This window comes from Theropithecus gelada, chromosome 17 (assembly GCF_003255815.1).
Source record: "Theropithecus gelada isolate Dixy chromosome 17, Tgel_1.0, whole genome shotgun sequence".
Classification (NCBI taxonomy): domain Eukaryota; kingdom Metazoa; phylum Chordata; class Mammalia; order Primates; family Cercopithecidae; genus Theropithecus; species Theropithecus gelada.
In genome coordinates this window covers 63,715,861-63,740,524 of record NC_037685.1, presented here as the reverse complement: position 1 = coordinate 63,740,524, position 24,664 = coordinate 63,715,861, and the positions used below count along the sequence as shown (strand labels likewise).

General features: G+C 42.3%; 1 protein-coding gene across 2 annotated transcripts in view; it reads right to left on the bottom strand.

Moving 5' to 3' along the window:
* Nucleotides 1–24,664, bottom strand: part of FRY (FRY microtubule binding protein) — a 274,104-nt gene that overhangs the window by 74,781 nt on the left and 174,659 nt on the right. For both annotated transcript variants that reach the window (XM_025364711.1, XM_025364712.1), the window contains exons 30-36: nt 21,566–21,665; nt 21,080–21,251; nt 14,260–14,516; nt 13,636–13,782; nt 12,043–12,211; nt 10,694–10,784; nt 3,480–3,562 (exon numbers count right to left, since the gene is read on the bottom strand). In XM_025364711.1, coding sequence (XP_025220496.1) covers nt 3,480–3,562; nt 10,694–10,784; nt 12,043–12,211; nt 13,636–13,782; nt 14,260–14,516; nt 21,080–21,251; nt 21,566–21,665 — 1,019 coding nt within the window. The remainder of the gene's footprint in view (nt 1–3,479; nt 3,563–10,693; nt 10,785–12,042; nt 12,212–13,635; nt 13,783–14,259; nt 14,517–21,079; nt 21,252–21,565; nt 21,666–24,664) is intronic.

The window sequence follows — 24,664 nt, the reverse complement described above, 5'->3', positions numbered from 1 at the left end:
ATACAGATATACAAAAAGAAAAACATTAAATCATGTTGAATTCCCATCTCTATGAAAACTTACTCTTCCTCCAGTCTTCCTCATCTCAATAAAGCACAATTTTGGCTGGTCGCGGTAGCTCACCCCTGTAATCCCAGCACTTAGGGAGGCCGAGGTGGGTAGATGACCTGAGGTCTATGTTCCACAGAGCAGACAGACCAATTTTTTTTTTTTTTTTTTGAGACGGAGTCTTTGCTCTGTCACCCAGGCTGGAGTGCAGTGGCGCGATCTAGGCTCACTACAAGCTCCGCCTCCTGGGTTCACGCCATTCTCCTGCCTCAGCCTCCCGAGTAGCTGGGACTACAGGCGCCCGCTACCACGCCCGGCTAATTTTTTTGTATTTTTAGTAGAGACGGGGTTTCACCGTGTTAGCCAGGATGGTCTTGATCTCCTGACCTTGTGATCCGCCTGTCTCGGCCTCCCAAAGTGCTGGGATTACAGGCTTGAGCCACCGCGCCCGGCGACCAATTCTTTTAAAACAAGTTCAGTAGTGTCTCTTTCTCTGCTCAACACCCTCCAGTGGCTCCCCACAAATCCATATCCATGGCCTTTAAGGCCTTACCAGGTCTTCCCCCTCCATGTTCCTCTCCTGGCTTATTTCCTACCAGCGCACCCTTGCTCACCCTACTCCACTCATCCTAGCTTCCTTGCTGTTCTGTGATCAGGCTGGGCCCCATACAGCCTCAGGGCCCTTATGTCTGCTGCTTCCTATGGCTGGGATGCTCATCTGCAGATAGTTGCATGGTTCATTTCTTTGCTTCATTCATGTCTCTGCCCCAGTATCACCTTACTACAGCAGCTTTCCTTGACCACTCTATTTAAATTGACCCCCAACCCCAATCAGTTTCTACCCTGCTTGCCCTGCTTTAGTCCCTCCCCCGCCACCCATGGATCACCAATTCACCCGCACCACCTCCCTCCCCAACTCTAATGTAAGCTCCAGGAGAGTGAGAACTTCTTCTGTTCTGTTCATTGCTTTTTCTCTACTACCTACAGTGGTGCCTGGCACATGGAAAGGATCAATAAATATTTGTTGAATGAATGAACTTCACAATATTATCTATAAAGTAAGTACAGGATGGGTGCAGTGGCTCATGCCTGTAATCCCAGCATTTTGGAAGGCCCCGGCAGGTGGATCACTTGAGGTCAGGAGTTCAAGACCAGCGTGGCCAACATGGTGAAACCCCCTCTCTACTAGAAATATAAAAATTAGCCGGGTGTGGTGGCGCACACCTGTAGTCCCAGCTACTCAGGTGGCTGACACAGCAGAATCACTTGCACCCCAGAGGCAGAGGCTGCAGTGAGCCAAGATCGTGACATCGCACTATAACCTGGGCTATGGGTGAGACCCTGTCTCAAAAACAACAATAAAAATAAAATAAGTATAGCAACACGTTTCACGCTGATTTCTTATCACGCTCCCAAAGCAGGCCAGCAGCATTTAAGATGAGCAATACAGGTGGGCACAGGATTTAACCCAGGTATTTGGCTGCAGAGAAGCTGGTTTATTCTTAGGATCAGTTTATGTATTAAGAGGAAGAATATACTACGTCATCTTTATGCAATTTTGTAACAATATAATTTTTCTTTGCTTCACTTCTGCAAGGTAGTGCGAAGTCATTGATTTGATGCTGCCGGCCCAGTGTAGAATGCTGGCCTTAACACTGACAGAGCTGGTGGAGGCGTGTCTTCCTGTTGTGACAACTGAGGCTCTGAATGAGGACAGGTAGCAGAAAACCAGAACCAAGAACACCCCACTTCTCATGGGATGTGGCTAAGAGGGTTTCAGTGGAAAAGGTCAGGACTTCCCTCAGGAAGAGTCACTACTGGCTTTTTCTAATACACTGACAAGTGAGCAACCAGAACCCTGTCATTCTATGCCATGAAGCTTGGCCACAACAATTTTAGCCTGGAAAAAATTTAAAGCAGGTGCACTAGTAACTCATCTCGGTTCTAACTCTCAGCAAATTACCTACAAGTAACTTACTTGCAGCAAATTTAACTTCTCAGATAATCATCCAGGATAAGTTAGTTGCCAAATGCACTGCTAGGTAACTAGCTACTCTTCAATAAAACTTGAAAGGGAAACAAAAAGGGAGAATATTGAAGAATTAAAAAGTAAATGGTGAGATTTCTGTTAGGAAAGGATATGTTATTCTTTGTTTCAGTGATGTTTTCAGATATATATCCAATCAGCCAAAATGTGCTGAGAGGAATTAAGGTGGCCTAAACTTAAATTTTTCTGTCCTCAAACTTTGGGTTACCAGATATTGCCACAGTAACCAGACTTTTCTTGAACCAACTCTCCATTTCTCAAGTACTACTTTCCTCATCTCTAAAATCTGGTGCCTTCTAGAAGTAATGGTCTACGGTCCTGAGATTTGACTATTCAGTGTTTGGATGGTACAATCCCCTGAGGAGACACACAAAGGAAGGAAAACACAAACAGCTTTATTTTACTTCCTATTGACAGCTCTAGAGAAAGTTTTATAGCTAAAACTTAACGTAGAGCATGATAATTACATATGGATTTTAGACACGCCTTCCATTAGTATTTTAATGGTGGAGAACTGCCTGTCTGTGCATTCACAAGTAGAACAAGGGTAGCTGAAACGTGGCCTCATTGGAACCACCTAGCTCTTACCTGACATCACACATTTCCGTAAAAACAAAACAATTCAAAACAACAACTCAAAGCACCAACTTATGAAATGAACTTAACTCATGAAAGATGAGTGTATTTACAATTTCTGACAAAATAGAATAAATCCCACAAGATACTTTACTGATTTCCTTAGCAAATCTAAAATGTCACTGGGAGCGTTCTTCGGTTTCAGAATTTCTGTAACTTGTGACCAACTAATACTCTGTATCTGCTCAATATCTACAGAAGCTGTCCAGAGCTCAAACAAAATCAGTAAATGCACCGATCTTTTTGGTTTCCCCAACTACCGGAAGAAATTCCTGTCACAAAGCTAACTCCCGGGTTAGCAAGCTTTTCATTAGGCTATGGAGACTATGCCGTTGAGAAGTTCCACATGAGAACAGATCCTATCCTGAGTGAGCAGACTTTCAAAGCTTCAAGGTTAAACCCACTTGCAAGATAGGTGGAAAAACTGAACCACAACATTTGTTTTCTAATGGGACTATGACTTAGTGTATTTTCCCCAGATGCATCACCAAGAAAAAAATGTCAAGAACATAAAAACATAGGAGTGGGATGGTAGTTTGAATTTTTATAATTTTGATTTGTCCATGGTTTGGCTTTTTTTTTTTTACACTTTTGAGGATGCTGATGCTCATCTGCGTAGGTGGATTAAATGGTTACTTAATATTTATGGGCCCTTTTAGTAATCAGATCAAGAATAATAAGAACACTCATTTTCTATCCTCTGACCACTTGCGTTCCGTCTGAAAGCCCACAGCCTGTTGGTACTTACTTTTATCCTCATCATAGGATCCTCCAGAGCTATTGCTGTATCTTGACTCGAGGCGAGTGTGGGCTCTGATGACATTACTAAACCTTCAAATACAAGCACAACCGGAATGAAATATTAACATGTGTGCGTATATGCTCTTTTTTTTTTTTTTTTTTTTTAGATGGAGTCTCACTCTATAGCCAGGCTGGAGTGCAGTGGTGCGATCTTGGCTCACTGCAATCTCCACCTCTCAGGTTCAAGCGATTCTCCTGCCTCAGCCTCCTGAGTAGCTGGGACTACAGATGCCTGCCACCATGCCCAGCTAAGTTTTGTATTTTTAGTAGAGACAGGGTTTCACCATGTTGGCCAGAATGGTCTCTATCTCCTGACTTCATGGTCCACCCGCCTCAGCCTCCCAAAGTGCTGGGATTACAGGCGTGAGCCACCGCGCCTGGCCTATGCTCTTACTTATAAACTATGATTTAGCAGTTGTTTTTTCAGTTGCTAGTTCCAATGGTGCTTTTCTTAAAGGAATGCTGTAAAAAATTGTACCCCAAACATTTCTTGTTTTCTTGAGAGGGTCAGTGGTCACTTTTGCTCATAAGCAAAGTCCAAACCTTGAAAAGATAAAAATTTTAAGCCTAATATTTCAGTTGAACTAGAAAATGGTAACATTTGCTTTGGAAAGAAAATGGGCATGATACTGAATAACATGATTCCCTTATTTACATAGCCTGACACACAGTAGGTGGTCAATAAATATTTCCTGAATGATTAAACAACTGAAAGTACATAGAATGGGAAATACGCAAACATAGTTATAATAAATCTTGGACTTTACCCAGCATTAAAGTTTCTCTTAAAATAGTTTGAGAGTGTTCAGGGTGTTGGGAGCAAGTCCCCCAAAATCTGGCCATAAACTGGCCCCAGAACTGGCCATAAAATCTCTGCAGCACTGTAACGTGTTCATAATGGCCCTAATGCCCAAGCTGGAAGGTTGTGGGTTTACGGGAATGAGGGCAAGGAACACCTGGCTCAAAACCGCTTAAAGGCATTCTTAAGCCACAGACAATTAGCATGAGCGAACTATGTTTTAAGGGCATGTTCCTGCTGCAGTTAATTCGGCCCATCCTTTAGTTTCCCATAAGGGATACTTTTAGTTAATTTAATATCTGTAGAAACAATGCTAATGACTGGTTTGCTGTTAATAAATATGTGGGTAAATCTCTGTTCAGGGCTCTCAGCTCTGAAGGCTGTGAGACCCCTGATTTCCCACTTCACACCTCTATATTTCTGTGTGTGTGTCTTTAATTCCTCTAGCGCCGATGGGTTAGGGTCTCCCCGACCCAGCTGGTCTCGGCACAGGGAAAGGTCCTAGTTGGAGAGTAATTTAACCAGAGGGACTCTTTGGTCTGGTTTCTCTTGTGGCTTGTTAAGAAGTAATCCCCGCCCAAAACAAACAAACAAACAAAAAACAGAAACAAAAACAAAACAACAAAGAAAATAAAAATGGTGAAGTATAGTAATTCATAGACATCATCTTATTTAATCTTGCTCATTCATCTTTGAGATAAGCATTATTTATTCTACAATGAGGAAACTGAGGACAAGTGAAGTTATACACCTTGTTTAGTGTTGACCACAGGGAGGTGGCGGTGCAGGAGGCCTTCAGTGCCATGCCAACTCCCCGCGTAGAACACGAAGCTTTAAGGCTGAGCTCTCTCTCACTAGCTCTGTAACCATGGCCAAGGCCTCTACCTTCTTGGGGAACTTGTTTCCACAATTGCAAGAAGGGCATCATAATAATACTCTGTCTTTTATTTAATTGGGGTTGTTTGAGGGATCAAAAGAAAGGATGTGAGAGTGTTTCCAAAACTGCAAGACACTGTCTGACTATAAGGTATTAGTTATTATGCTTCTACCTAGGATTTCTAGAAAGAAATCAATAGCGTATTTCTCAAACAAAGGTCTACAACGTAGGGCAAGGGTGTAGTTCAGGGGCAGTGTGGGCAAAATGGTATGTCTATATTTATTTTATATAAAATGACACACAGCAGGTTTTATCAACTTAATATATATGTAGCCAAAGCAAAGAACTAAGGCAATCTAGAAATACCTGGAAAACTCAAGCCAAAATAGGTGTGTCCCTCTACATTACTGACCGGGTATTCTGACTTAACTCATAACAGATCAATACTCTATTTCTTTTAGGGACACTGGAAGGTGCAGGGCTACTGCTGTCCTCACTAACGTGTGGAGAAAGAGTAATGTTTCAGCAAAAAGTCCTGGATGTGCCGTTAAGCCGCCCATCTTGTCCCAGGTGTACAACCTTAGAGCACTGCATCAGTGATTCGGATTTGCTGAATTACAGAAATGTACTGTAATGAGCTTGGTTTTATTCACTTCTTAGATATTTGCAACAGCATTTCCCCCCTCCTGACAGCTATCTTTTCCCCAGTAACTTCATACCTCAAACATTCTTCACTGTTAAATATTCCGGGCATTTGTGAATCTATAAGAACAGAATAACTAAGACATCGATCAGTTTAGCTTCATACAAATCGGCCAACTAAATCAGACTGTAAGTATTTATGAAAATAAACTGGAAAAGGACAAACTTATTACCTTCTGAAGTTCTTTAACCATATTTATGCTGATAAATGCAAAGTGATAAACAGCATCTGCTAAGCCCAGACATCATTCAGAAAGGAACAAAAGCATGGTGGTGAAAGAATGGCACATCTGCAGGTTTCCGTTGGATGGAGAACGCCACGGCACTTCCAGCTACCATGAACTGTGCTCTATGTCGGGGTTTAAATTGTGCCTGGAGGGCCCGGACAGGGAAGAATTACAGGATGGATGGCAACTGTCTCTTTTCCCTTTTGAGTTGGATTTAAAGGGGTGTTGGGTGGAGTTTATTTATGAGGCTGGAATAAAGGGGAGAAGCAAGTCCCTTCCAGACTGTTCTCCTTGTTCTGGAGAAGACTAAAACCACAGTGTAGCAAAGTGTATGTCTGGCAAGGAAAAAGTAAAAACTGACTCCCAAGCGTAAAATCTGTTATTTTCCTTTGCTTTTCTGGGTTGATGAGGCTTATTTTGGGTCTGGTCCCTGGAAGAATTTCAAGGATTAAGTAGAATCTTTGATGCCTTTTAACATCAAAGGTATATACCTTAAGAAATACATCATGAAAAGAGCTCTGGTAAGAGAAAAATTAGAAGGATGAAATGTTCCCCTCAGTTTTATCTTGTTGATTTAGCTCAAATTAATAATACTTAGATAACTGAACTAATAGTTAATATATATTAATGTATATCAACACTATCAATTTAGATAGAAATTATTTCTGTTTCAACACAGATCGTTCAAAATTTACACAGACGAGGTTAACTGCTTTAGCTGCCTATGAAAAATCCCTTCGTGGGCATATAAATTTATAAAAATATTTTATTAAGATTGATGTATTGAAAATACTTATGGCTGGATGCAGTCACTCACACCCATAATCCCAGCCTTTAGGAGGCTGAGGTGGGAGGATCAGTTGAGTCCAGGAGTTTGAGACCAGCCTGGGCAACGTAGTGAAACCCCGTCTCTACAAGAAATAGAAAAATGAGCGAGGTGTGGTGGCACATGTCTGTACTCCCAGCTACCCAGGAGGCTGAAGCAGGAGGACTGCTTGAGCCTGGGATGCTGAGCCTGCAGTGAGCTGTGATTTCGTGCATTTCAGCCTAGGTGACAGAACGAGACCCTGTCTCAAAAACAAAAACTTATGAAGATTGTTTCTGCATACTTTAAAAATTGCTATAAACTACTCTTTTAATATGTTCATTTTGATGCCTAGTAAAATAAACTACATGAAAAATCTTAGAGTGTAGGTGTACTTTCTGTTACAATTTCTGACAGTTTTTTAAAAGTTTTATTAATACACAATAGATGTACCTTTTTCAGGGTAGATGTGAACATTTGATACGTGCATTCAATGTGTAAATATCAAATCAGGGTAATTGGGATATCCATCATCTTAAATATTTATTTTTTCTTTATGCTAGGAACTTACGAATTATTCTCTTCTAGTTATTTTGAAATGTTTAATAGATTACTGTTAACTTGAATAGCTTTTTTTAAAAAAAACTGAATGTTATAAAACTTGCTTTTCTTTTTCTTACTTTGGCTACCGGGGCCTTAAGATTAGGTTAACGTTAAGTTGTAGTTTTCCTTAGTCAGGACTTAAGACACCAACTATCTTATCCTCCTCTTAGCTTGGCACATATTCTTTTACTCTTGTTTTAACGTTCTTTCACTTAAGCTATACGGTTTGTTTGTGCTTTTGTCAGTAGGAACGGTATTATTAAATATTACTGAGTCACATCAAAGAAACATTAATCTAGTTGTAAAGAACACGGAGCCAAGGCGGCCATTTTGTCCAACTCCATGGTGCTTCCCTCAGCCCAGCAATGGATATGGTGGAAGAGATGCCCCACTCCTGAGGTGTGTTAACACAGCAGCCTGGGGCGATGTTTCTGAACAACACTGTCTCTGTAGGCTCTTTGCCTATAAGGACTGTAAAGAAAGGAGTAAATCGCTTTCCTCCGAGAAGGGTTACTGAAAGGGTAAGAGAAAGGGGACTGGTGGTGGTTGGACAGCTTACCCACCTCTGGGGCTGTGACGTTTCTCCTATTTTCATTCACTTACCAAATGAACACTTTAAAATGCCTATTATAGACAGCACAGTAGACTAATCACTGAGCATGGAAAAATGTGTAAGACAGGGGTGTCCAATCTTTTGGCTTTCCTTGACCACACTGGAAGAAGAACTGTCCACACTAACACAATAGCTGATGAGCTAAAAAAAAATAAATAAATAAAATCACACACACTCAAAATCTCATAATCTTTTAAGAGAGTTTATGAATTTGTGTTGGGCCATATTCAAAGCTGTCCTGGGCCGCATGTGGCCTGTGGGCCACAGGTTGGACAAGCTTGGTGTAAGAGATACGCAGTCTCTCTGTGTTCTCTAGGAATTAAAATCTGGTGGTTGAGATAAGTGTGTCTGTAAGTACCCATACATCAACATGACAGAGATTACAAGGAGGGAAGGGCGATAAGTAGATTGAAGAGAAAAAAGGATTTTAGGCTGAGGGCACAGTCTACTTTCATAGAAAAAAAAGAATACAGTAGAGTAATAGTGTAGGTGCTGTATGGGATCAGTGGAATAGTGGTGTCCGTTGGGAGAGAATATTCATAGACATGTTTGCACATATATGTGAATATGATCAATCAATATGTTATAGGTAGATAATCAATATAAAATAATCTGACGTGTATGAATATGTGTGATATATATGAGTAGATAATTGCATCAGGTTTTCCAATGACCAGCAGAGATATGGTGAGAGAGCAGGAGTAACAGCTAAACAAGAAAATCTCTCTTGAAGATGTTCTGTGATCTTGATATCAGAGAGATTACTGGCTTCTTAAGTTCAAAGGCACCACTAAAAACTAGGCAGGGCCAGGCACAGTGGCTCACGCCTGTAATCCCAGCACTTTGAGAGGCCAAGGCGGGCGGATCACAAGATCAGGAGATCGAGACCATCCTGGCTAACACGGTAAAACCCCGTCTCTACTAAAAATAGAAAAATTAGCCAGGCTTGATGGCGGGCACCTGTAGTCCCAGCTACTCGGGAGGCTGAGGCAGGAGAATGGTGTGAACCCAGGAGGCGGAGCTTGCAGTGAGCCAAGATAGAGATTGCGCCACTGCACTCCAGCCTGGGCGACAGACCCAGACTCCGTCTAAAAAAGAAAAACAGCTCTAGGCAGGACACTCAGAACTCTGGCCCTAAACAGGCCTTTGTAATGAGATGTTAATACATGGAGATCTATCACCTTTCTACCTCAGATAAAATTCAGAGGGGAAACTCAGACAAAACAAGAAATTATCAAGAATGTTATACTCTAGTGAGAAAGTAAAAATATCTTTAGAGAAATACTGTGATTTTTATCATGAGGTAGTTTTCCAAGGAAGGTAATAGTAATAGCAAATACAGATTTTAAAAAATAACATGCTAATTAATAATCCTGTACCTTCACTCATATGGGGGAGTATAAAAACCTTTATTCATTCCTGAGAAAGAAATAAAAGCCTTTATTAGAGAACTACAAAGGATAAGGTCTATAATTCATGATCTGCTGGGTTTGGGCTTTTAGTCTGAAGGGAAGCCCGTATGGATGAACATCTGCCTAAAGGTAACACAGCTGCCCAGCGATGCAGTGAGGAATCTGGCAGGCGCCTGAATTAGGGAAGGAGCCTTCAGAGCCCCAGGGGCAGGCAGCCCTGTGTCGGGTCGTCTCCACGTCAGCCCCTGCTGTGCCCCAGTGCACATGATGAAATCCTCAGGATGCTCAGGAAGCACTGTGGGCTTGCTGGGGCATTTTGGGCTAAGTGACTTATTTTCATTACTTGATCCCCTAAATTGTCTTTAATATGAATTTGTGAGCATCTCATCCTTAAAAGGGCTCCCTCATTACCTTTCACTATAAAATGCTCAGCTGAAGGCATTTTCAACACTGTGAAGATCATCCTAATTTTCCTTTTTTAAAAATTTGAGTTTTGTTTTTCTCTCCTGGTTTCTCTCCCTGCTCTTCACAGTCAACTGCAGGAAACAGTGACTCTGATTTGACTACTGATGAGTAGTTCATAGGCAAGGCAATAAGGAGGATGAGATATGGGGGAAATATTATTATTAAAGAGCTAATGTGGAGGGAATGGAGACTTTGTTTAGCAGGAAGAGATAGTATTTTGGTTAACCAAGACAGGACAAAGCAAAAATAAAATAAGAATAATGATGTTTCATAGAACTCACCTCAGGATGACTACTTTATCCCTAAGAAATTATTCAGCAATCAGATTTGAAAATTTCACATGGCATTTCTAATTCCAGATGGTCTGTGCCCATTAACAGAACAACTCATGGTTTTTACTAAGCCCTGGGATAAGTGGAATTCCACCACCAGAACAACACCCTTCTTAATCTTTCTCTTCTCTGACTTTGCACAGAAATAACTGTTATCTTTAGGGATATACAGACTAGAGGTGGAAAGTAAGTCTCAGTTTCTGAAAACAAAGAAGGATTTTTATGTATGTGCAAAATTTATGAAACTCCACAAACCTGTATTGATGTCTTTGTATAGATTATTGCAGAACATTACACTGGATATTAAGTCAAATTTCTGCACCAACCTTTCATCAGATTCTTTCAATATCTTGTTCTCCTCAGCATCTGGGAAATTGTCCTGGCCAGCAACCACGGTGTTGCTGCTAGAAGTGGTTCCTGTAGATGGGATTGGAAGAAAAACACTTAGAAAAAGATGCGAGCCGGGGGGTCAAGCTCAAGTCTCAAGTAATTCCAGGGAAAGATTTCCTGTAAAATCTTATGTTTGGAAGATTTTTTTCATCTTCTGCACAATCTCAGACATTCTAAACAATCTTCCAAGCCCACACCACTGAAATGAGAGAATCGTAGACATCTGTTATGGTCAAACCAAATTCCTTAACTCTTGTAAAGCAAGGCTACATTCTTGAAACCTCTTCTTCCTGGCCACTTAGGTAATGAGCTTATTTATAGTGGCTGGCCCTGCTGTTGGCTGCTTTAGTATTTCTGGGTCCAGGAGTTACTAAACCAATGCTAGCGAAGTAAGACCAAGTACCTAGCACTTCTGATTGCTGTGCTACTGCTTCCCTGTAAGAACACTGCTCTGGTGGCAGGGTGTAGGGTGAACAGAGGGCACAGGAGACTCGGGGAGGAGAGGAATTGGAAGGCAGTTACTGCATGAGGTCAGCAGAAGGGAGGCAGGCTTCAAGAGATTTGAGGAGGATGGCATATATTTCATGAAAGGTTGCTGAGACACCAATTAACCAAAAGTGATAATACTTTTCGGGGGTATTTTAATCAACGCTGAAGGAATATTAGCCAAGGGAGGGTCCAGATACAAGAAGGAGGATCCAGAAATGAGATTACTGAGTGACTACAGCGTCCTGGCTGGGATTGGCCTGAAATACAAAGTTCTGTGATGGAGGATGCTTGAGCCACAGATTCTCAGTCATCTTTACAAGATCATATCATTAACCCTACAGTCCCTAAGAGACTCAGTTATTCTCTTTTTTTGAGACACAATCTTGCTCTGTCACCCAAGCTGGAGTGTAGTGGTAAAATCTCGGCTCACTGCCACCTCCGCCTCATGGGTTCAAGCGATTCTCCTGCCACAGCCTCCTGAGGAGCTGGGAGTACTGGTGCGTGCCACCACGTCCGGCTAAGTTTTTCTATTTTTAGTAGAGATGGGGTTTCACCATGTTGGCCAGGCTGGTCTTGAACTCCTGACCTCAGCCTCGGCCTCCCAAAGTGCTGGGATTACAGGCGTGAGTCCCCACGCCCAGCCCGTGTCTCAGTTATTCTTAAACCATCTCTTAATTGAATGCACACACAGGAATCAGAAAAAAGTAACAAACACATTCTCTTATCCTTTCAGGAATCTACATGAAGGAAACCCCAGGGATCTGTGACCAGGTGTCTGCCCGGCGGCTCTTCTTACCGGAGGCTGCTGCGGAGGCCTTGCTGCTGGCCGTGAAGCGGTAGAAGGGCGGGTTGTCGCAGTGCTGGACGATGGGGTTCACGGGCTCTGTCTGCTGCAGCTCAAAGAGAAGCTCTTCCATGGTTTGAATGGTGTTGTTACGGCACAAGTATATTGCCACTTTTTTAATCTGAGAAGAGAAAAGGAAAGCAAGGGATGTTTCACAGAGCCTAGTCCACAGGAACGCCAGGTCAGTAAACCTCTCATTTCGATAAGTGTGTCATCATGCAGGAGCTGTCACCGTGATATAGCTACTCTTTGTGCGATCCTAGGATGAACCAAGGGCTTGGATTAAAATTCACCTCTCTTCACCTGCATGTCTGACAGCAGTGTGTTCTTAAAGCCCTTACCTTTTCTAATGGCTAAGTTTTCAAAAGTTACTTTTGAGGCACGTGAATTCTATCTAAACTGAAAACTTGCCATCAAAGGTCTCATCTTCAGAAGGAATTTTATTTATACAAACCCTGGGAAAAAACTGTTAGCTATTTTTGTTTAAAAAGGAATCCAGGCCGGGCGCGGTGGCTCAAGCCTGTAATCCCAGCACTTTGGGAGGCCGAGGCGGGTGGATCACGAGGTCAGGAGATCGAGACCATCCTGGCTAACATGGTAAAACCCCGTCTCTACTAAAAATACAAAAAACTAGCCGGGCGAGGTGGCGGGCGCCTGTAGTCCCAGCTACTCGGAGGCTGAGGGCAGGAGAATGGCGTGAACCTGGGAGGCGGAGCTTGCAGTGAGCTGAGATCGCCACTACACTCCAGCCTGGGTGACACAGCGCGAGACTCCGTCTCAAAAAAAAAAAAAAAAAAAAAAGGAATCCAGTCCCCTGCTATTCTCTTCCCCCCAAGAAACAAATGAGTTTTAGCTGTTTTTATGGTTTTAAATTTTAAAAATAACTCTGGATTAAAGCTCCACATTACTGCAGGCCTCACAGTCCAACCTGAGCCCTGCAAGCCACAGTGAGGCTTATGTGACTCAAAGCAGCAGGAAGGCATAAACCGTCACAAAAACAACCAGCACAGAAATGCCAATGGAGTTTGGGTTTTCAAAATGCTGTCATTCTGTTGATCCCATCACTTTTAAATACCAACAGTAAATATCAGACATTGCAGAAGGATTTCTCTGTGCTTACTTCCCTCTTCTACCACTTGAATTTGAAGAGAAAAACCTGGATACTCTACTTTCTTATTCTGTTTCAAGCGCATCAAGATGTAAACATTAGTAATAATACAACACTTTACTTAGTGTCTCTTACATAGTAGGTCCAATGTTTATAGAAGGCAACTTTCGGAAACTGCCAAAAAATATCCACCCCCTGTATCAATAGGTTTCTGTGTCCCAAGGCTCAGAGCAAGGAGATGACAGAGGCATCACTAGCACACATAGCCAGTGTCTAGGGGGCAAGAAGGGAACTTTTATGTAATATCTGGATGAGCTCTCATGTGACTAACTGGACATTTCTATTTTAGCTGGAGCAAAGAGCACATTCTGACTTGCAAATTGCACATGGGAGTCCCTGCAGGAATAATCACTCTTGAAGGTCTGAGAAACACTTACATAGGGTAGGAGAACTGTGTCACTGCTGACCCCACAGAGGCTAATCAGGAACTGCAAGGTGATCCTCAGGTTGTTGCTCCATTTCTCATTGTTGGCTAAAGCATTCCAAGCATTTTCCATTTCTGGCCCAGGAACTTCATCTCCATACTATATAACAAAGTAAAAACCAGCCCAAGAGATGTGTGAAAACTGTAAGGATGCAAAATGTTTGACCAAAAGTAGTTTTGAGGGTCATGACCATCTCAAAATCATAAGGAGGAAACATGACCATTTATCAGAAAGATGCCATCTTTCAGCAAATAGTAATTAATAACGCACAAATCAGTCATGCACGATACCTATTCATGTGAGTTTTTAAAACATTAGGCTTATTTTTATTTTTATTATTATACTTAAAATTGCTGTAAGATACACATAACATAAAGTTTACCATCACCACCATTTGTAAGTGTACAGCCTGTGGCATTAAGTCCATTCATATTGCTGTGCAACCATCACCACTATTTATCCCCATTCATGTGATTTTAAAGGAATTCCATTTTCCCTGGGGTTTGACTAACCCATTTTTTTTTTTTTTCTGATGATGGGGCCGTGCTATTTGAAGCACATTTCCTCTGAGTTTACCTTGGCCGTCATGTACATGAGGTTGTTCAGGACCAGTGACGTGGCTTCTGGAGAGCCCCAGCCATTTCCTCTCAGCCCGTGAGAAGCAGTGACATCGCCTTCCCGGTCCTTGACTTCGTCCTCTGGGCTGCTGGGGCTCGACCCTGGGAGGAGGAGCCTACTGTCCACCAGCTCGATGTTGTGCAGCCAGGGCAGCAGGTAGGTGAGCATGATCTGGCGCCCGTTGGGGTGCGTTGTGGGGAATCGCTGGCTTACCTCTAAAGATAATTGCAGTGATGGAGAGTCATTCATACCTTATTCCACAAAAATAAATTAAAATTCAAATGCCGGGCCGGGCGCGGTGGCTCACGCCTGTAATCCCAGCACTCTGGGAGGCCGAGGTGGGCGGATCACAAGGTCAGGAGATCGAGACCATCCTGGCTAACACGGCGAAACCCCGTCTCTACTAAAAATCCAAAAAATTAGCCAGGCGTGGTGGCGGGCGCCTGTAGTCCCAGCTACTGGGGAAGCTGAGGCAGGAGAATGGCGTGAACCCGGGAGGCGGAGCTTGCAGTGAGCCGAGATCACGCCATTGCACTCCAGCCTGGGTGACACAGCAAGCCTCCATCTCAAAAAAAAAAAAAAAAAAAAAAATTCAAATGCCAACTTGCAGACTGAACAGTGTCCTACATTTACAAAACATTTTCATATACAGGAGCTCCTCAAGGCCGCAGAATCATAAAACCAAGGCTTGTCTGCAAGCTTGTTGCTCCACATCTGGTGCCCTGTGCTGGAAAGTGTATAGCACTGTGGGGCAAGTACAGGCTTGGTAAAAGTGGAGTGAGTTCAAATCTACTGCTAGCGGAAGACGTACATCAGAGGGTGGACAAACTAAGGGACTTGGAGTCAGAAGGGCATGTGTTCAGATTCCACATCCATCACATACTAGCGGCATGTGACTCTGGGCTAGTTACTTAACCTCTCTGCTCCTCAGTTCCCTTGTCGGTAAAATGGAACTGACAGGGCCCCACATCAGGCTACTGTAACGACTAAAAGATATAATTATAATGAATGCAGTGTGCTCAGCACAGTGCCTATCATCCAGCAGGCTCTTATAAATTGTGGTTAGGATCAGTCTAACATCAATGATTATCTTTCCACTGACCCAGTGTCTTACAAAGAGTCTTCCATGAAACACTGGCTGTTAAAAAGTGACATGTGGATCTCTAGGAAGGATAAACCCAGTTTGCAGAGTCGTCTTGAAAACTGCTAAGAATGTGCAAGGTGCCTGCCAAGGGCTGCGTGTCCCTTGTGAGACAAGTGAGTCCAAACAGTGAAGCCCTAAGTCTGGTCCAGCCATTTCACCATTACTTTCTCTCAGAGCATTTTGGCATTGTTTCACTGCTGGCAGCATTTAATTTTATAATCCAAACAAAGTTTCTAAGATAGAGAAGCACAGCATTATGTATATGCAGTAGGCTCCGATATAATCTCCTATTTCTTATATGTAGAGAAGAAGGTGTTTTATCCTCAGGGAAGTCAGAAAGCTTGGTCTCATACAGGTATGATGATCCAGTGTGGCAATGCAATCTTGCTTAGAGGGCTCATGGCTGCTAAATAATAGAACAACACAGATGCCAGGAATTATACCAAGATAATCCACTGGATCTTCTGAAACAGCAGCTTTAATCGATTTGGCCCTTTTCCTAAAATTAAAATTATAATTTTTTACTTTGGAGACCACAGTGTTATGTCACAATACTCAGACAGTGCTAAGCTATTATGTTTTATATAGGTCAAAATTTCCAAATTTACTTGATTTCTACATTTACGGATGTGTCGGATGTATGTGACTGTTATGTCACATACTCAAATCCTTATGAAATCAGAACATTCATTTGTCCCAAGGTACGGGGCATTTTCTAGGCACAAGCCACTGTGCTAGACATGACAAAGACAGCAAAGACTGACGAATGATGCAGTTCCTGCCCCTAAGAAAGAGACTCAGGCAAATTATGTTGACAAATCACTCTGTGGCAAGGGAAACCGTGACAAATGAAATCAGAAAGGCACAGAGTGCTTTGGGGGTTCGGTGGTGGAAAATGACTTCTGGGTGCAAAGACTCAGAATTTAGTTTTATGGTGGGAAAACTATTTAAACTCCACTAGAAGGATCTGGACTTTGAAGAGGGGGGAAAAAATTCCCAAAAATGAGTAAGAGAGAGCAGTTACTCAAAAGACCTATCTTTTAACAATGGTATAAAAATCTATAGACTTTTTGGAGCCAAGACTTATGTATTACATAATTTGCTTGTTTATTATGTTAATTGCATTTTGTCTGACAGACATCAGCACCAAGAGGGTAGGGATGTCTGTCTGAGGTATCGCAAGCACCCAGGTAGCTCCTGGACAGTCAAGGGTGGTTCCCTTTTTAAAAGGGAACAAGAAAAGAAAAATGCCATAGACATGCAAACAGCCCTCTATTCACTGCTCCAGAAATACTTTAAATAAAATGTGAGACACCATCAGTGGGATGCTCTTGTTCAGTGGACCTGAACAATTTGGCCGTTTACAATAATTAGGTCATTTGAAATTACAGGCAATAAAAATTTCACCACAGGGTTTACATTAAAAACAAGTGTTTGGAATCTATTACAACCTCCTAATTTTTCTGTGCTATTTTTAAAAAGTAATTTCCCATAAGTCAAAACAACCAAAAGGTAATTCTTGAAGGAAATGTAGGTTGAACCTGCTTGCAACTCATAGGAGCCTCTGATCTGGTTAAAGTTGCTGGACTGTTTGTCTTCTCTCTCCTGAATCGTGAACTCCCACTTTACTAGCATCTCCCTCTCAGCTAATACGCATGCTCCAATATCGCTCATCCTTACAACTCCTCCTCTGACACTGCACCTCGCTGGAGGCCCAGCCTCTCTTTCTGCATTCTTTCCCAGCCAGGCCACTGCAATCTGGCTTCTGCCACTACCTCCCTGCAGAAACCACTGACAGTTACCAATGAATCTCGAAACTCCGAGAGTCATTTTCAGGTCTTCTCTTCTGGGATCTCTCTTGCATCGGAGGCTGTGGACTGCTCACTCTCTCCTTCTAAAGCTCTTTTTCCTTTACGTTTCCATGAAACTCTTCTCCTGAGTGTTCTCCCTCCATTCCTTCTCACCCTTCCGTCTTCCTCAGACCAGTCTGCAAAAGTGGGGGTGTCCAGGCCCTTTCTTTCACTCTGTGCTCTCTCCATTCCTGATCTCATCTGTGCCCGTGGCTCTAATCCCTTCCATCCTGCTGTGAGCTGCTACTGCTGACCTCCCCTCAGTCCAGGCTCATACATACAGGAGGAAGTCCAGCAGACACATACAGTCAACATTCTGGGCTGGCTCCCAATCTCTGCCTTGCCCCAAACCTTCTCCTCTCCCTGTATTGGGTTTCTAGGAGGGTTATCACCACTGACCTCCTTGGTATCACAGTAGGCATTCTCTTCTGTGCCTCTGCCTGGCAGCTTTTCACTCTGGTTTCTCCTCTCCAGTCTCATTGGGCTGTCTTTGTTCAGGCCCTTATCATTTATTATTTCCTCCTTGGACTATTGCCATTGTTTCTTAACTAGCCTCTTCTCTCCAGACTGGATGTTCACTAATCCACTCTCCATAATGCAACCAGGCTTTTACAAATGCAGTCTAATCTTGATACTCACTCTTCTTGTTTGCAACTCATCAGTGGCTTTGAAAACCCCAGCAGCTTGCTTGGATGCTCTCTCTGTTTACAGAGCTCTGAAGGGGGATTCAAAAAGCACATATGGAAGATTGCGGGCCTGCAAACCTCTTAGTGTACACAAGGCCTTCCAAGATACGATTTTGGCCTCTGCGTCTGTCCACTACCATCTCTAGCTTTTCCTGTTCCTGCACATTATGTTACCTAAGCTGACCTCTATATAATCCCCTAATTATATCATGCTAGTTTGTAACTTTAAGCCCATGCATATGCAATAGTCTCTTGGTCTGTAATGTCTGTCAGCTACTTGTCTGCTATGCAAATTTCTACTCCTTTCAAACTACAGCTGAGACAACTTCTCTGGGAAGTCTTCTGATATTCCTGGCCCAATAATTGATTACTCCCTCAGCTACTGTCTAATACACCGGGCATTTTTCTTTTTCAAAAAATTGCATTTGCTATACTGTATCAAAATCATTTGATTGTACGTCTAATTTTTTCTTTTTGAGACACAGTCTCGCTCTGTTCCCCAGGCTGGAGTACAGTAGCACAATCTCGGCTCACTGCAACCTCCGCCTCTTGGGTTCAAGCAATTCTCGTGCCTCAGCCTCCTGAGTAGCTGGGACTATAGGCATGTGCCACCATGCCCAGCTAATTTTTATATTTTGAGTAGAGACAGGGTTTCGCCATGTTGGCCAGGCTGGTCTTGAACTCCTGGCCTCAAGTGGTCCACCTGCCTCAGCTTCCCAAGGTGCTGGGATTACAGACATGAGCCACTGTGTTTGGCTTGATTGCACATCTATCTTTACTGCTGGACTATGAAAGTTTGATGGGAGATACTTTTATTTCCCTCTGTATTTCTGAAACCCAAGCACAGTGCCTAGCATGTAGGCAGCACTCAAAGCTTGGGTGAAGTGCATAAAAACAAATTTTAGTTTTGAAAGAAGAGAATTAATTTACTAAAAAGGCTTTCATTGGGTCTCTCCACTGTTTCTGGTATTACACACAGAAGTGACTAACTCCGCCTCAGGTAGATGGAGAGGTCTGCACAGTAGAGCTGGATGTTAAGTTAGAGCTTATGGAAAGCTGAAGTTAGGAAGAAAGGGTGAGGGCCATTCAACAGCATGTACAGAAGCAAAGATTTACAAGAGGACCTGGAATGTTGGTCAAAGATTCAGTAGGATTGGAGTAGAGGATTCTCGAATGAAAAGGTAGAAAGCAAGTTTAGAAAAAGCGTTTTTTTCCCCCACCCCTTGGCTGAGTTCTAATTTTATAGCAATGGCTTTGGAGGAAGACAGATCTAGATTTCATTCTGGCTTGGTTCCTTCCTAGCTATATGGTCTTGAAGAAATTATTTAACATCTCTAAACCATAGTTTCTCATCTGTAAAACAGTGATGATGGTGTTGGTGGTCGTTGTGATAATTCCATGCCAGAACTAGGTCAGCTGCTTGGTTTTCATTCGATCATTTTAATCTTCACACATCCTATGGGGTAGTCATTACTATTACAGATAAGGAATGTAATTTAGAGGTTCTGTGACTTGCCCACAGTCAAACAACTAGTGAAAGGTTGCCTGACTTCAAAGCCTCTGTTCTAACCACTGTACTATACCAGGGGTTATAAATATTAAGTGATGAATGCAATGCACATAAAGTGCCTAGCACGGAGCCTGGTACCTACTATCCACTCACTAAATATAGGCTGTTATCAGCTATTTTTAGGACAATTGGGCAGAGAAGTTTGAGTTAAGAACTTCTGTACATATTTGGCTTTGCATAGTGGATGGATTGCCACATGGAGGATAGACTGCAGTTAGGTAACGCAGAGGCAGGGAAGGACTGAGGAGGATCTGGACAAAGAAGTGGTGAGGTGGTGATAGAGATGGAAAAAGAGGATGAATTCAAGAGACCAAAGTCTGTCTCTTGGCAAAGTGCTACATAAGCTTAGGCAGGAAGTTAGTTGATAAATACAATTCTTTTTTTTTTTTTTTTTTTTTTGAGACAGAGTCTCACTCTGTTGCCTAGGCTGGAGCGGAGTGGCATGATCTTGGCTCACTGCAACCGCCGCCTCCTGGGTTCAAGTGATTCTCCTACCTCAGCCTCCCAAGTAGCTGGGACTATTAGGCGCGGGCCACGATGCCCAGCTAATTTCTGTATTTTTTGTAGAGACGGGGTTTCACCATGTTAGCCAGGCTGGTCTCCAACTCCTGACCTCAGGTGATTAGCCCTCCTCGGCCTCCCAAAATGTTGGGATTACGGGTGTGAGCAACCACTCCCGGCCTACCAAATGCAATTCTTTAGCAATTAATTTTCACAAAAACTATTAATGAAGATTGTAAAGAATATGCAAAAATTCAAACTTTCAACAACTTATATATGTGGCAAAATACAAGCTACAAAACACCACCACTACCCCAACCACCAAACAACTTACAGCAATTATATGTATTATAAATTATACTGTTCATATTTAGCTTTTGTGGGAAATTAGTTTCTTTGGGAAATTTATATATATAATGTGTGCAGAAGTTAGTATTACTAATCTAAGCACCTTACATTTGTCATATGTATGTTTATGCCTACACTGCTTTAGATAAAGAACTTTTTTTCATTTAAAAATTATTACAGAATTTACTTTCCCATGTAACTGGATCTAGCCCACAGTAATTCTGACCTACAAACTTAGCATCACTAATTATCACTCTAAGATTTTTTTTTTTTTTTTTTTTTGAGACAGTCTCACTCTGTCGTCTAGGCTGGAGTGCAGTGACACGATCTTGGCTCACTGCAACCTCTGCCTCCTGGGTTCAAGTGATTCTCCTGCCTCAGCCTCCCAAGTAGCTGGGATTACAGGCACATGCCACCACACCTGGCTAATTTTTGTAGTTTTAGTAGCGACAGGATTTCACCATGTTGGCCAGGCTGGTCTCAAACTCCTGATTCAAATGATCTGCCTGCTTCGCCCTCCCAAAGTGCTGGGATTACAGGCATAAGCAGCATCGCTCCCAGTCATAACTCTAATATTAAACTAGAATTTAAAAAGAAAAATTACTTAGAGTAACGAAATGATCACATATGTCATTATCAGAAATGATCACATATGTCATTATTGACTATTGCCTGGTACCTGAGAAGAGGGGGAGTGTGAGCTCAGGGTACATCCTGGCCAGCTCACAGGACAAGAGGGTGAGCGACACGCTGTAGAGCGGGGGCAGCGGGCCATGTGTTCCATAGAGAATACTTCCCGGTCTTTGCTCAGCGACTTTCTTCGAGTATACAAAAAGCTTTGCTTCAAGGATCTATAAAGAGGTAGGAAAGTAAAAAGTAGTATGAAAAATATTAGCTGGATACTTCAGGAGCATTTGTATTTAACAAAGGTTAGAGGTAACAAAATCAATTAACGCCCATTTAAAAACAGTATTAAAGGTGAAACATCAGTTTAATTAGTATGTTTACAAGAGATTATATAATTGCTTTCTCACTCTTCATAGCCACAAATGATATGCAGAAATAAACGAAGGCCTATCAATAAACAGCAATTAGGTAATCAACTACCATTTCTATTTTCTGCACTCAAAGATGGATGTTTTCTACGCCAGTAAATGATACGTGCCTGCATGAGTTGCATGGAGATTTCATAAATCTCTCTGTTGGTGTCAGAGGCCTTGAATAGAACAAGGTTTAACAATGTCACTATGTCGAAGGGATAGTTCCTAAAAACACAACAAAACAAAACAAAACAAAGCATGGTTTATAAGACAGCGTGGCTAGGTTGTTACCTCTTAAAATTCTAGCTGGCATGCTGACCTTGGACACTTATTAATGACATTCCCACCCCCATTTGGCCATTTTTTGCTTCCTTCTTTTTCTATTTGTCGGTAGATCAAGGGAAATGACTTTATTTTGGTTTAAAATTAAATACTGGACACCAGGATAAAAGAACACAAAAGTCTTACCTGATGCAAATGTTCTTTAATGCAAACCGACAAGTGAAAAAGACAGAAAAGGATACGTGTACTAAATTTCTCAATAGCTCACCAAATTAATATTTTCATTTGATTCCTCTAAATTTATTAAGTACCAAACAACGATCAGGAACAACGTGCAAAGTACCAATGATACAAAGATAGCAAGGCTGGTCTCCATCCTTCAGGAGGGCTTACAGTGTAGTCATGGAGACAACCTGTACAGTCTAGTTCTGGTGAGTGTTATGGTGGGAACATCCACAGCATGCTACAAGAATCCTGATGAGGGACACCTACGTTAGATGGGGGGTAGGGAAGTCTTTTCTGAAGAGGAAACAAGTAAAATGGGTCTTGAAGCACCAGGTGATATTAGTCAGGGTCATGGAAGGGGTAGTACAGGAGTGTTCCAGATAGAGAGGACAGCATTTTGAAAGCTTACAAGAATGAAACAGCAAGATACCTATTGTAAAAGGGAAGAATCTTTGTGTAGTAGACTGAATAAAATAAGTAGAGGCCCAGAAGGAGGTGAGGCTAGGCCAGTAGGTGGGTTCAGAAGATGACGAGCCTATGGACTTCACCCTAAAGTTTCAGAGAAGCACTGCAGGATTTGCCGCGGGGAGGGAGGCAATGGCATTCACTTTTTAAACAATCATTCTGGTTGCTGTGTGGAGAATGGATTGCATGGGGCCAAGAGTGGAACCTGTTACAAGAATCCAAATGGGAACTGATGAGGGCTTGAATTAGGGCAGAAACAGTAGAGACAGAAGGAAGGGAGAGATCTGAGGAACACTAAGGAGATAAAATCAGCAGGATTTGGTAATTGATAGCATGTGTGGGATGGGGGGGAGAGGAACACAGAAAATAGATTATGTGGCAATTGGCAGTATAACCATATAGAATAGAGAGATTAAATTCATTTTTTTCTTGCTATGTAATCCTATTTAAAGATGTTATCTTTTCACCATATGTATTTTCTTAGATTATAGTGGAAAAGAAGTCATAAATAGAAAACTCCTGGTGAGTTGAACTTTTTCTTTTCTTTTCTTATTTGAGACAAGGTCTCACTGTCACCCAGGCTGGAGTGCAGTGGCATGATCATGGCTCACTGCTGTCTTCACCTCCTGGGCTCAGGTGGATCCTCCTGACTTGGCCTCCCAAAGTGTTGGGATTACAGGTGTGAACCACTGCACCTGGCTGAGTTGAACTATTGAATGGTTTATATGTAGAAGGTGGGTGACTACTACTTATTTTCAAACAAACTTCAGGAAGAAAATGACAGCTTGAAGGTGAAAAAACATGTTAGTTGTTTTTCCTTGGGATTCTTTTTTTGATTCCAAATAATTACGTCGTCTAAGAAGTTCTGTTTTAGAACAATCACTGCTTTGGTTTGAATGTTTGCCCCACCAAAACTCACGCTGAAATTTAATCCCCAATGTGGCAGTATTGAGAAGTGAGACCTTTAAGTGGTGACTGGGTCATGAGGCTGCCCTCATGAATGGGTTAATCTATTCATGGATTAATGGATTGACACATATCATGGGAGTGGGGCCAGCAGCTTTATAAGAGGAGGAAGAGAAGCTAGCATGCTCAACTCTGCTGCCATGTGAAGCCCTGAGCCATCTCAGGACTCTGCAGAGAGTCCCCATCAGCAAGAAGGCCCTCATCAGATGAGGCCCCTTGACCGTGCACTTAGTCTCTATAACTGTAAGAAACAAATTGCTTTCTCTATAAATTATCTAGGTATTCTGTTATAGGCAACAGAAAACAGAATGAGACAATCACCCTTCCGGAAAGGCTGTCCTACTACGAATACATCCCATTCTACATTAAGTTCAGTGAGAAATTATAGTAAGAATTGGCTAAACACATGAAAAAGTTTTTCTACTTTTAACATTACTCGAATATTAATTTTTATGACATATTTTTCTTCTAAAAGATTCAAGTAACACATAGGGCTAGAGGGTCCGCCCTGAAGATGGTTCACTTACAGGGCTACAAGTTAGTGTTGCTTGCAGGTAGGTGAATAGAATAAAACGTAGAAGTATCTCATGTCCTTTCATTCTCCCAATTGTTATTCTTTTTTTTTTTTTTTTTTTTTTTTGAGACAGAGTCTCGCTCTGTCACCCAGGCTAGAGTGCAGTGGCGCGATTTTGGCTCACTGCAAGCTCTGCCTCCTGGGTTCAAGCAGTTCTCTGCCTCGGCCTCCCAAGTAGCTGGGACTACAGGCGCCCGCCACCACACCCAGCTAATTTTTTGTATTTTCAGTAGAGACAGGGTTTCACTGTGTTAGCCAGGATGGTCTCAATCTCCTGACCTCGTGATCCGCCCGCCTCAGCCTCCCAAAGTGCTGGGATTACAGGAGTGAACCACCTCGCCTGGCCCAATTGTTATTCTTATCCAAGAGGCAATTACTGTCAACATTTTGATATTTCAGCTGCCTTCCAAGTCTATATATGAACATTTGCATCAAAATACCTCTTTCAATGCACAGGGTTTTAAACATAAATGTGATTACACCACTTGTCTGTACTGTTTGATGATCTGCTTTTTCACTGAACTATAAGGCTCACTTCAGTCTTCCTAATAGCTGCCACATATTCCATTTTAGGAACATATCCTAAACAACTACTCTTGTAATGGGTACTGTGGTGTGCCACCTAGAACCTTCTTTCAGGATGGAGGCACTCAATCCTCCAGCTAAACTGATGGCAGCTGAATCCTCCATCTGAAGCCTTCTCTGGGAACTG